This window comes from Pinus tabuliformis, chromosome 4_2, assembly GCF_031772625.1.
Source record: "Pinus tabuliformis cultivar Carrire ecotype Pingquan chromosome 4_2, CPIR1, whole genome shotgun sequence".
NCBI lineage: Eukaryota > Viridiplantae > Streptophyta > Pinopsida > Pinales > Pinaceae > Pinus > Pinus tabuliformis.
In genome coordinates, this window is record NC_142304.1 from 603390364 (window position 1) to 603403616 (window position 13253).

At 41.8% G+C, this 13253-nt stretch overlaps 1 protein-coding gene across 1 annotated transcript; it reads right to left on the minus strand.

The window, feature by feature from the left end:
• Positions 1–9905: 9905 nt before the first annotated feature.
• Positions 9906–10538, minus strand: LOC149170732 (uncharacterized). The gene has a single exon (XM_089425707.1). The coding sequence runs from the start codon at positions 10536–10538 to the stop codon at positions 9906–9908; it is 633 nt and encodes a 210-aa protein (XP_089281833.1).
• Positions 10539–13253: the final 2715 nt, after the last annotated feature.

A 13253-nucleotide genomic window follows, 5' to 3' on the forward strand; every position in this document is an offset into this window, starting at 1 on the left:
TAGTTTTAGCTTGATGGTCTCTTTATATTCTCTCTCTTATACTTTTACACACTTAGAGTTTTCTTGGAGAAATCTTGGAGGATTTTGGGTACATTTTGGATTTGGATAAAGAAGGAAAAGGAAAAGTAGGAAAGCGTAAGGGAAAAATGGGATCAACAACTACAACGAGTTTGTTTTATAAGTACCAAGTTGCATGTATGATTTCCTTGCTAGTTTTGGCATGTATGGTGTATTCATGTGGTTATTTGGTTATGATCTGTCATTGGCATGGAGGATTGTCTTGATTGATAGTGGTTTTCCTAGCCTTGCCATTTCATGTATAGCCATTGTGTTGGGGGTTTTCCCTTTTGTTTTCGGATTGGTGCTCATGATCCTTATGGTTGTGGGTTGAGTTATTAGTTCCTGGAGCCTTGGTTGGACACACACTTTGGAAACCCTGGAACAACTTGGGTTGAGTTACTAGTCCTGAAAACCTTGGTTGGACAAACGCTATAGCGCCCTTGGTGGGTTGAGTTACTATTCCTAGAGCCTTGGTTGGGCAAATGCTTTGGAGCCCTGCGACAATTGTGGGTTGAGTTACTAGTCTTGGAGCTGGGTTGTAACAAACACTTTGGAGCCCTAGATAGCTTGGGTAGAGACCAATCTGGTGATGGTTAATGATGTCCAACCGTGATGTGGAAGAACTAGTTAAGGGTTGAGGTGGTGTGACCTCTGGAAGCCTTGGTTTGGTTTTGCTTGGTTTATTCTATGAGATACCACATTCATGCTTGGAATATGGCACAAGGGTCATTGGATAAAAGAGAGATTTGATTCAACCCAATCTATGGTTGTGTGGTACGTGGAAGTCACTGACTTGGTTGGATTTTCATATGTTAATAAGAGCTCTTTTCCTCTTGCATTTTCATGGGTATTTGTACTTGTTATTATGTGGTTTTGATGGTTGTTATAATACTATTATTATTCTAGTTATATGTTGGTTACAAGCATGGTTTTATGATAGATTTGAGTTATGGATCTCATCATGTCTTGATTAATAAATTAATTGTTAATGAATGCATGACCTAATAGATGATAGTGCAACTATTGTGAGAGGGCATCAAACCTTATTGACGATTCTCAAAAAAGTATGAGACCCCTATGTTCAAATGTGTAATTAGGACTTGTACATTACATGTTCATGATGTGTTTGACGAAATGTCAATCATGGTTAGGATGGGTTAGGTACTTGATTAAGTTTTGAATTAAATGCTTCGCATCTATTCTATTTATCATTTCTACGAGTTTCATTAAGTTCCGGGAAAAGGCCTCGTTCTTAGCCCTGAAAAAGTGGCTCATATCTCGGGGTCACTAGCACAAAGCTGAGTCAATTACTCTACAATCATTGGGAATCAAACCTACCGGAACGAATGGAGGATTAAAGTCACTATCTTTCCTTGTCATGGGAGTGAATGAGAGCCCAAGTTAGTGAAAAAACAAATTAACTTAGAGGTTGGGCACCTAGAGTGGCTGGTTAGATCTTGGTGGTTTTGTAGCTCCTGAGGAAGTTTAGTTTGGTTTGGGTTTATCAATTCCACTTCCTTAATTGTACCTAGGAGGCTGGGTCATATCATAATAACTCTTCATCACATATTTACCCTGGTGGAATGATATGCTTGGGTAAGTGTGGGAGGAGGGTGTTACAGGAAAAAAAAACAAAAAATCAACATTTTAGATGGCTCTCTAGGGCGGGACATTTGGTTTTAATTATATTATTGCTAGAAGCCATCCTTGTTTATTAAGTATCCCTTTCATGGATACTTTAAGGTGTTTTGGAAAAAGTCAAAAGAATATGCTCGAATTTGCTTTGGGCAGGAAAGCAGGACTCGGGGATGCTTCCTTAGGTCAAGTGGGACCATATTGCTATGCCAAAATAGTTGGGTGGTTGGGGTGTGAAAAACATCCCTTTATTTTCAAAATCCCTAGTTGGTAATTGTGGTTGGTAGTTGATATCTTCATGCAACCTATTGATGTCGATGATCACTCATAAATATATCTCCCCCATCTCATTGGAATACTGGATAAGAAGGGTTGATAAGCTTAGAATGAACATATCGACAATATGGAGGGCGTTGCTCAATTCTTTCGATACCATACGTAATGGGTTGGCTTGGCAGGTTGGTAGGGGAGACAAAGTAAGACTTGGTACTAATCCTTAGCCTAGTTGTGGTCAGAACCACTTTCTTCCTCCTCCTCTTATTGAAATGCTAAGAGATATAGGTTACACAAAGTTGTCACATATCAATAATCCTATAAATTCATCAATAGGGAGTCAAGGTTGGTTATTGCCCAAAGGGATGGGCTTAGAGGAGTACTATTGAGACTCATGGCAGGTTTATTTACAATCCCTCTCATATAATCATATAATATTAATAGATAGAGTTGATGAGCTCATCTAGAGCATCTCTCCCTGTTGGAAATGTAATTAGTTTCAGCCTTCATAATTGTTGTTGTACTCATTTCAATATGTATCTTATAAAATAAAAAAAATAATAAAAGAAAACTTTATTATTATAAATCATGGGTTTCAAGCTCTTTATTGATGGTATTCTAGGTAAAAGCATGTTCTTCATGCTTCTAGGGTTTGTTAGGTCATAATATTTATTATCATGAGTCAAGAGAGTCAACATCATGTTTATAATACCCTTCTGGGAAAAATATATCTTATAAAAGAATTTATATTAAGTCTAGAAAGTCCTGGAAACCTCCAGCCCTGGAAGCTTCAAGTTGGCCTGAAGGAGGGAATTTGACCCCATGGAAAGGCTATAAAGGCTATACAAAGTAACAATTTGAACTCATTTTGTACTCACTCATCATCACGCTTGAACTTCCAAGAAAGAGTTTGATCTAAGGCTAGAAGAATAAGGGAAGGTGGAGTGAAGTTCTAGAAGAGACAAGAAGGCAATGAAAGCTTGTTTTTGGGCTCTATCTCTCTCACATGTGTGAAAGTCTAGAGTTTTTGCAACTACAAAGAGGGCTAAAACTACAAGTCTGAATGATACGAGAGCGAAGTATAAAATCTAGTTGTTGGAGGAGAGAATACTCTATCTTGACCTTGCTGATCTTGGGGGGATTTGTCAGCTCAAAGAAGGACTCATGAAGATGTTGGATTAGGGTTTCTGCAACAACTACATGGTTGAAGTTGTAGATCAAAGGTACATAACAAAGTTGCATGATTAAGTTGTAAGAACGAACTTGTGGTTGAAGTTGCAACTGGAACTTGGTTGATGTAGGATTAAGTTGTGACCTAGGAAGGGATGATTTGGTACTTAGAGGAGGAATTGGTCTAGAGTTTGGGTCTTTTTGGTCTCATTTGAAGCATATTCTATAAGAAGAGAAGAGTTTCTGGGTTTTCCCCTTGGAGAGGTTTTTCCCTAGTTTGGAGCCTAATTTCTATGTCCATTGTCTTTATTTTACTCTTGATATTTGTTTTTAATGAAGAATATCTAATAAAGAAACTCAAAGAAGAATAATAAAGTTCACATGCATGTATTAAGTTTAAGGAAAATTGAATTAATAATCTACCACAATGCATATTCCAACATGGTATCACAACTAAGGTGAACAAGAAGGCAGCTGGAAGGATCATCTTGTGGACACAAGAAGGGTTTGCTACGGGGAAAAGGAATACCTATTGATCTATAAGAAGGGTCTCATCAAAATGAAGCTTGAAGAAGTATACTACGAGAAGATTGTTGTTATCTCTCGAACAAAGGATCTAGTTGAAGACTTGTTGGAAGACCTCTTTTAAGGAAGCATTAAAGGATTTTGGTATCATCACTTTTGGAAGCCACTGCTGAAGTCTCTTTGAAGATCTTGAAAGATTCAATATAGTTGGAGACATCATTAGAAAGGGAAGACTCTTGATCATCAAGTAAGTATCAAGGAAAGCAATAAGCTTGTTGGCTCATCAAAATTCCTAGCATGGAGGAAAATGATTGACCTAGCTCTTACAAAATATGAATTAATGGAATATATTACTGGTGAAATTACTGAACCTATCAAAGAAAAGACTTAAGAATTGATGAAGTATAAGAAAGGGGAATTAAGGGCACACATGACCATCACTGGATCCATTAAGTATCCTCTTGTTCCATTTGTTGTAAATTTCAAAACTTCCAATGCTATGTACGACAAGCTAGTGAATATGTACTCTGTAAGTACATGAAGACAAAATATGTCCTTGAGGAACAAGCATTATAGAATGAAGAAATCAAAGGATAGGACATGGCATCCTTTCTATTGAAGATATCTCAACTAAGAGATCACTTGCAGGGGCTTGGAGAGGCAATTTCTGATTCAGAAATAACCATCTGTGTACTGAATGCATTGCCACCATAATGGAGAAGCTTTGCAACAAGCATCAAGCATCTACTCTAAGAGAAACTCTCCTTTTTATGAGTTGTGAGCTCAATGCATCTTGGAAGAAACTAGAAGCATGGCAAAGGATGATATTGGAACATATGAATTGTCCCAAGTTTTTATAGCCCTAGGTAAGAAGTTAAAGAAGGGAATGTTTGGAAAGTCCAATAATAAAGATATGTCCAAGTTTTAATTCTTTAAATGTGATGAGTATGGATACTTTAAGAGGGATTGTGCAAACTAGGAAAACAACACAAGAAAGGAAAGAAGCGAGGCTCACATAGCTGAGGAAATGAGAGAACCTAAGAAGAAGCCGAAGTAAGAAGATGAGAAATAAATCTACTATTAAAAGAAGGAATCTTGTTTGTCAGGTTATTTGTAAAGTTGGTATTTCCTTTAGGATAGCATGCATTGTTGTTTACTTTAGAAGAATCTTTTTTTTCCCATAAGGAAAAATCGTAATTTCATTAAGAAAGGAAATTACATTCTGTAGATGCTGGTGCATATGCAGTTCATAAACATGTCTTGTTAAAACAAAATTGTTGCCAATGATCCACGCAGGGGGCAGCAATAAAATAACAGTAACCAAAACAAATATCATGCTGATATCCATGCTGATATCCATGCTGTTCAGTGTCAATATATACATACAAAAATGGTATGTGCCTGATCTATGCAAATCCAAAAACAATAACTTAGATTAAACATTTAGGTCCATGAATGGCCGATGGAAATATTGGTAGAAAGCATCACCATGGTGCTCTCTAATCAACCAGATGCCCTGCTCCCCGATCGCAGCCTCTTTGGATAAGCTGTCGGCAGCCCCGTTCTGCTCCCTGTAAATGTGTGAGCATGTAAAAGAATCAAAAGATGTAATCATTCTCAAAGTTTCATCCAAGATATGAATCAATGCAAAAGTAGAACATCTGGTTTTCCTGTTCAGCCAGTCACAAATAATTTTTGAGTCTCCAAATAATTGTAGATCTCTGCAGTTTTTTTCCAAGGCGAACTGAATGATATGTTTGGCGGCAAGGAGCTCAGCAGAATTGTTAGAGCCTCTTCGGAAGCCTATGAGCATACTAAAGGTATGTTGATGGTTTAAATGAAGAATGCCCCCCCCCCCCCCCCCCCCCCCCCCCACAACCTTGTTCTTGTGCAGCATTGTCAAAGTAAGCCCAAGGTTTGTTGTGATTGATTTGAACAGAGGTGGGAATACGAGAGCTACATGGGGGAGGATCGTCCGGAATAATTACTTTGGCCGCCAAAACAACCCAATTCGACATTGTGTCCTGAAAGATTAAACAGTTTTTGGCAATCCAGATAGTCCAGCAAATCAGAAGGGGGAGGTTTTTGAGCTTAGGCGATGCTGAAGTGTTGAACCAGGATTGCCAAGCCTCAAGAATAGTATTGCCAGCCCAAATAGCAGAGGGGGTGATGGGGGGAAGGATAAGATTCCACAGATTTCTAACAGCTGTACATTCCAGAAACAGGTGGGAAGTAGATTCATTCTCCTGCTTGCATATGCTGCACCTATGGGGACCATATTGTGCTCATTTGAGGAGGTTATCACCAGTTGGGATTTTTTTCCGAAGGATAGTCCACATTAAAAGCCTTGTTCTGGGAGGAGCTTTAAGCTTCCAAAGATGTCTCCACCAGTTAGCAAGTATCAGAGGCTTCCTAGGTGCCGACAGTATCAGATATCCTTCTTTTGGTGAGTACCGTCCATTTTTTGATAGAGCCCATATAATCTCATCGTCACCATCAAGGATACGAATGTGGGCATCTGTGAGAGCCTGAGTGTAGTCCTCCCAAAGCTGTGTCCAAACAGGTGGAATGTTTAAATGAAAAGCAGTTTTCCATGCCTGTTGGAGGAAAGAGGTGTTCTCAATGTCTGCAATTTGTGCAATATAAGAAATGTTATGTAGCTGGAGGTACTGTATGAGATCCATAGGAAGACGGTGCATATTCCCACATCCCACCCATGGATCGAGACCGATTCGAACAGTGTTCCCAGAACGTATTCTCCAAGTGATGCCCTCTCTGATGGGGTTCAAAGCTTTTAGGATGGCCTTCCAGATGATAGAGATGCCCGAGGTGTTTAGGTGAGGTCTTCTAATCCAGTCCATAGTGTGCATTGGTGCAATATATTTGGCATATGTAACCCTTGTCCAAAGGCTGTCTGCTGATACTAATTGCCAACTGAGTTTGGCAGCAAGTGCAGATGAGAAGTCTTCTAGCTTTTTTAGGCCCCAACCCCCCCCATTTTTTTGGTAGGTTCAGGGCCTCCCACCTGACCCAAGCAAATGTCCTGCCCTATTTGTTCCCTTGCCAAAGAAATCTGCAGCAGAGGGATTGTATTTTAGTGAGTATGCCTCTGGGTATCCAAGCCAGGGACATCCAATATACAGGAGTGGCCTCCAGGATGCTTTTGATTAGAGTGAGACATCCTGCTCGCGAGAGGTATTTGAGGTACCAAGTATTAAGTCTTTTCTCCATCTTGGAGATGAGCCAAGTCCAGTCAGTGATTTTATAGCCTAGTGGCTTCAACTTGTAACCCAGATATTTTAAGCCATCAGATAGTTGCAGCTGAGTGAAATGGAAGCATTGCAGGGCAAAGAAGATCTCATGTGGAGTACATTCGGCTGCTGTCAAAGTGGACTTTCTGTCGTTTATGATCATACCTGTTGCCTCTTGAAAAAGGGAGAAATTGGCTTTGATGATACTAATGTCCCCAATGCTGCCATTAATAAATACAAGTATATCATCGACAAAGAGAAGGTGGGTCAGGATGCATCCATCTGTTATCTTTATGCCTTTTAATCTGCCCCTTCGATGATCCTCTTTGATGAGATTACTGAGTCCTTCCATAACTAGCAGGAAGAGCAAAGGCGAGAGAGGACATCCCTGTCTCAGACCCCTTTCAGAAGTAAAGAATGGAGAGGCACTACCATTCACCAGGATGCTGAAAGGGATATTAGTAATGCAACTCATGATCCATTTGATAAATAAGTAAGGAAAACCTAAATGAGTTAACAACATTCTAATATATAGCCAATTTACCCTGTCGAAAGCTTTTGATAAATCGACCTTCAGTATCATACCTTTGCCACACCTAGAGTGAAGAGTATGTATAACTTCCTGAGTAGTACCCACAACTTCATGAATCTGTCTGTCCTTTAGGAAGGCGAATTGTTCCGGCGAAATATGATTAGAAAGTATAGGTTTCATCCTGTTTGCTATGATCTTAGCGATGATCTTATATATACAATTGCAAAGGGATATGGGGCGAAAATCCTCAAAGGAGTCTAGATTATCAGTCTTCAGGATGAGCGCAATGAAAGTGGAGGTTATTGAGGTTTCAAGGTACCCTTTGGTTCTTGAGTCCTCAACAATTCTGAGCAGGTCTTCACCAATGGTGTCAAAGAAAGCCAAGTAGAATTCTATCGACCAACCATCGGGTCCCAGACTTTTATCCTTTTTGAACCACTTTAAAGTGGTTTCCAATTCCTCTAGAGTAACAGCCTTTATTAAATCATCACCCTCCTCAGGATCCACATATCTGGGGAAGAGTTGTGCTACCCTGATGATTTCTACCATGTTGATGTCCCTGGGAGCACTGTATGTGCGCTTGAAATGAGAGGACGCTAATTCAGCAAGTTGTGGGAAGGTATTAACAATCTGCCCCTGCTCATTCTGTAGCTGCCATATGGTGTTGGTCGCCTTTCTTCCATTGGCGTACTTGTGATAGAATTTTGTATTTTCGTCCCCTTCATGCATCCAGATGGCTCTGCTTCTTAGGCGCCAGGTTTCTTCCTTATCTTTAAGGATTTTTGCTCTAGAAGCGTAATGAGAAACCATCCTTTCCTTGTGTTCCTCTGAAGTGTACATTCCTCCAAGATCAATTTCGAAAGCAGCAATTTCAGAATCAATCCCACAGAGCGATTGATCCTCCTGTACTCTTTTGTTATGTGCCCAAAGCTTGGACATTCTCTTTAGGATTGTAAGATTATGAATAAACCCTTTAATATTGTCTTCCCTCCTCCCTGGGGGGTTGGCCTTCCAGAAATCAGTGACCGTTATTTTGTAGGAATCATCCTTGAGCCAGACAGAGCAGAACTTGAAGGGGCCTTTATGCCCTCCATCAATTACCAAGTAAATGGGTAGGTGATCAGAGATCCCCCCTGTACCTACCCAATGTCTGATATTGTAACCCAAGTCCATAACCTTTTCTTTGACAAGGAAGCGGTCAAGTCTGCGGGCCAAGCTGTCTTCCCCAATCCTGTTGTTCCTCCATGTCGCTTGAATTTTTGCAGAGGGGATGTCAATCAAATGGTGTGCTTCCATTTCAGATAGAAAGTAATCCGAAAGGGAGTCTCATTGTGCCCTATGACCCCAGGATTCAGAGTATCCGATGGAGAAATTAAGGTCACCACCAAGGATCAGGTGGTCAATCAAGAATAATTCAGTACTCAGGAGGTTTTGCCAAAAAGCAGGCCTGTTCTGGCAAGGCCCATAAACATTAAATATCCTAAAATTCATACCCAGTTCAGCAGATCTTATATCTGCACCAAGATGGCCTAGACCTCCCCAGCAGTTGAGCAACTTGATGGTTCGAGAGTTATAACCCAAAGCTAATCCTCCCGATCTCCCATGGGCATCAAGCCCAATGAAAATCCAACCAAGAAGCATGTTTTGGAGGGACTGAGAGATGTCTATAGCAGGTCCCAGAGTCTCTTGTAGGAAAATGATATCAAGCGGTTCAATGGTAATCAAACGACGAAGGGCTAGTTTTTTGTCCGGCCTAGCCAACCCTCTACAATTGTAAGAAAAAATCTTCATGGAGGGATAGACTGGGATTCTCTGGCTCTAAGCGTCCCTGGGATAGTAGATTGAACCCCCAAAGCGATCTCATCTTCAACAGTGCCTTGGGCTTTAGATAGATAAGAAGGTCAGCCCCTATGGAGTTTAGGGGGAGGGGGAGGTTGGAGTATCTCAAGCCCGACATGGTCCTGGGCTTGCCTCTTTGATTTCGAGCGCGTCATGTACCCCCCAGGAGGGGGGGCCTAGAGGAGAGATGAAGGGGTCGGGAGGTGAGAGGGAGTAGGCGTGGAGGGGGCAGGTGAGAAGATGGGGCTAGAAGTGAACTGGCAGGAGAGCGGAGCAGAGAGAGGGGGTGCAGAGACCAGACCCAAACCCAGATGATCAGAGGATGGGTTCAAGACATGAAGATCAGAGAAAGAACTAGATAAAATGCAATCAATATGAGATGAGCAGTAAGTGGAAACAAGGTTGAAAGGAAGATTCATACCCGTCGAGGCCAAGCCCTCAGAAGGCGACTGAGGACGAGTAGGAGGAGGTGGATGAGGACGGTTGGGAGGCCGCCCTTGCTTCTTCGGCTGTGGAGGTGCCGCAGTCTTTTCTTCTGGAGTCTTATGTTGTTCGGCTGGGACCTCAGAAGCAACCATGTTCAGAGGAGCAGTAGAAGCCTAGCTCCGAGGATGCACGTCCTAGGAAGTGTGCGGGTGGGTCGTAGATTCCGGTGCTGAGGGCTGTTTTTTAGATTTGCCCAGCAGGGGGCAGTCTTTATAAAGATGCCCGACCTTATGGCACCTCCGGCAACGGAAAGGAACACCCTCATAATCTAGCTGTTGTCTTCTGGTATAGTTCCTCCATCGGATGTCGATGAACTTGAGCAAACCCTCCGATAGGTCTAGATGAACCAAGATCCTGGCATAAGCCATCTTCCCCGAAGACTGGTATGAGGCGTCGTAAGTGAGGTAAATGCCAAGGGCATTCCCAATACGTCTGAAGACGTCCTCCATCCAAAAATGCAAAGGTAGTCCGAGCAATCGAACCCATATAGGGCCGGCATCGACCCTCTCCCGTTCCGGATCAAATAGGGGTGTCCATCTTCTGAGTAAAACAGGAGCCTGATCAATGTGCCATACAGTGGATAGCACCCAGTTCGTATGCTCCAAACTACTGAAGTGCAATGCAAACCAGCCTTTGACAAATGTCTGAACCTTCGGGGTCTCCTTCAGGTTTTCACTCCAGACCTTCGAGGCCCATTGTTGTAATTTTTCCACACTGTAATGCCTTCCGCGAACCCGGCCCACTAGAACCTTCTCGGCAATGTCCATAGCGTCCAATAGCTTAATGTCCTCTGCAAAGTTCAGGGGCACCGCGCCGGTCTGAAGCTTTAGACCCCTTTTCTTCCTTGAAACCCCAAAGCTCCCCGCAGCCGATGTATCCTAAGACGAGGAAGGTGGAGCAGGTTCCAAAGAAGGAGAAACCCCAGGGTTTTCGAGCGCCGCCTGCGGAATAGATGTGAAGATACCAGAAATCAAACCAATGCCCGTATAATGCCCCTAAAAGGTGGCCAAAGAGATCAGAGTAGCAGATGGAACCGATCCAAGGACCGCTGTATCCAGGGGATGGCAAGTCGAAGGGGAAGGGTTCGCCGCTGGAGGGGGGAAGGGGTAGAAACACCACCAAGAGTAGGGCAGTTAGGGTTAGACTGAGGAGGGAAAAAGGGAGAGACACCTCCGAGAGAAGGGCAACTAGGGTTTGACGGAGGGTCGATAAGGGCCAGGGTGCACGGTGAGAGGGGCTGGGTGATGAAGTCAGGGGGAGAGGGAGCGTCTTCAGAGAGGGATACCGGCGGGATGCAAGGGCGAGAAAATGGAGGGAGGGCCTCAATTTCATCAGCAAGGTCAGACATGAAAGGGAATAAACCGGCAGCTGTGGTCCTGGTGGGTGTCCAGATGGGCACGTCCTCCGAAAGTTCCTCGAAATCACCCAACTCATCCATAACTGTCAATATTTGTTAATGACAGCTGCCAGAGGAGGAAAAAGGCACCAACAGTAAACGATGAAAGTTAGTAAACGGGAGGGGAGGTAAGCCTGAGCGTGAAGGTGAAAAACCATAGCCGAGGATAGACAGGTAGTAGCTTGGGTCAAAAGGTAAGGGGGAATGACGAAAAAATACCACAGGGCTACGGGAGCGCAAGCACACAGTCAATAAAAGGTTACGGGGGCAAATGTAGGCGGTCATCGAAAGCAATGGGTTGCATGCAAGCACAGAGCCGAAACCTCAGACCCATCGCCCTGAGGGTGGTTGTTTCCACATCATCTAATTATATACACCTCTAGCACATAAAAACCTAGAAGAATCTTGTTTTTGTATAAAATCATAAAGAGAATCATGTGAAATTAGCATACTTAGAGTCTACTTGGTTATCTTGCTTTGAATAAACCATCTAGCCTTTAAAGATAGATAAATATACCATTTTGCATATTGTTCATCCAAGAATTTTCTAACACCATGAGGAAGTCATGTTGCTAAGATGGATCATCATGATCATGTAAGAACCATCACTTTGGAAGGTTATTGGAAGAAGCATTATGACAATTTTAGTATACAATCCATATATTATGGAAATAATACTTTTAAAGGGATGAAGGAATTCAATGGGTCAGGTTGTGTCATTATAGCTAGATGATGGAATAAGAAGCATAGGAATGCATATTGAAAGTAACTCTTGGATAAGATTCATATGTGCATAATCTTGTAATATGCTTTGCATGATTTGTTATGAAACCAGCTCACAAAAAGATAGAAAAGAGAGATCAACGCCTTAGAATTCAGCCTCTTCGAGGGGGAAACCTCCTTTACATTACACAAATGAACAATTCTTGGATGATTCAAATGACAAAACCTCCTTTCTATATATAGGAGTCTAAGGAGTCACAATAGAACCCAGCCGACCTAACAATAATAATATAAAGCCACAAAAATAACAATAGAGGGATTCTATGGGGCACAGTAATAACAATATGGGGACAATAGGGGCACAACAATATTAATAAGGGATACAACTACAATAGTAATGGGGTAATCACTAGTATTATATGGACCCAACATGCCCCTCTCCTTCAAAAAAGTGTTGTCCTCAACGCTTGAGTTGTTCTGGATGCTTTTGTATAAAATTCTCATCCTCCCATGTGGAATCTTCAGCGGATAAGTTCTTCCACTTGATAAGATACTCTGAAATTGATCGATTTCGTAACTGTCGAGTTCTTGTTTCTGTGACTGCTTCTGGTTCCAATATAACTTTTCCTTCCTCGTCAAGTTCTGGCAATATTGTTTGAACTGGGAGCTTGTTGCCTATAACCTTCTTTAAACATGAAACATGGAAAACTAGGTGCATTCGAGAAGCTGCAGGAAGCTCCAATTTGTATGCCATAGTACCAATCTTTTGCAACACCTTGTACGGACAATAATACTTTGGTGATAATTTATTATCCTTCTTAGCTTGCTTGAGGGACATTTTCTTATATGGTTGTAGCCGTAGGAATACCCAATCACCTACATCAAAACTTCTTTCGCTGCGATGTTGATCTGCCTGTTGTTTCATTCTATTTTGTGCCAACACGAGGTTATCCTTTAAGAGTTGGAGGACTTGTTGATGTTCGATGTGATGTTCCACTACTTGAACCTTAGAATTTTCTCTTAAATATGATGTGATGGATGGTGGTTGATATCCATAAAGTGCCATAAATGGGGTCATTTTTGTTGCTGTATGGAAGGAAGTGTTATACCACCATTCAGCCAGAGGCAACCATTTGACCCATTGTGTCTATTTATCAGATACAAAGCAACGAAGATATCCTTCCAAACATTTGTTTACTATCTCAGTTTGCCCATCAGATTGAGGATGATAAGATGAGCTATGAGCTAATTGAGTACCAAGACAAGAAAATAATTCTGTCCAAAAATTTCCAGTGAAAATGGGATCTCTGTCACTTACAATAATCTTTGGGTTTCCATGTAGCTTTTGAATTGTTTCCATAAA

Bases quoted from the DNA above. Each gene is read 5' to 3' on its own strand.
- LOC149170732 (XM_089425707.1), bottom strand. From the start codon at position 10,538: ATGGACATTGCCGAGAAGGTTCTAGTGGGCCGGGTTCGCGGAAGGCAT.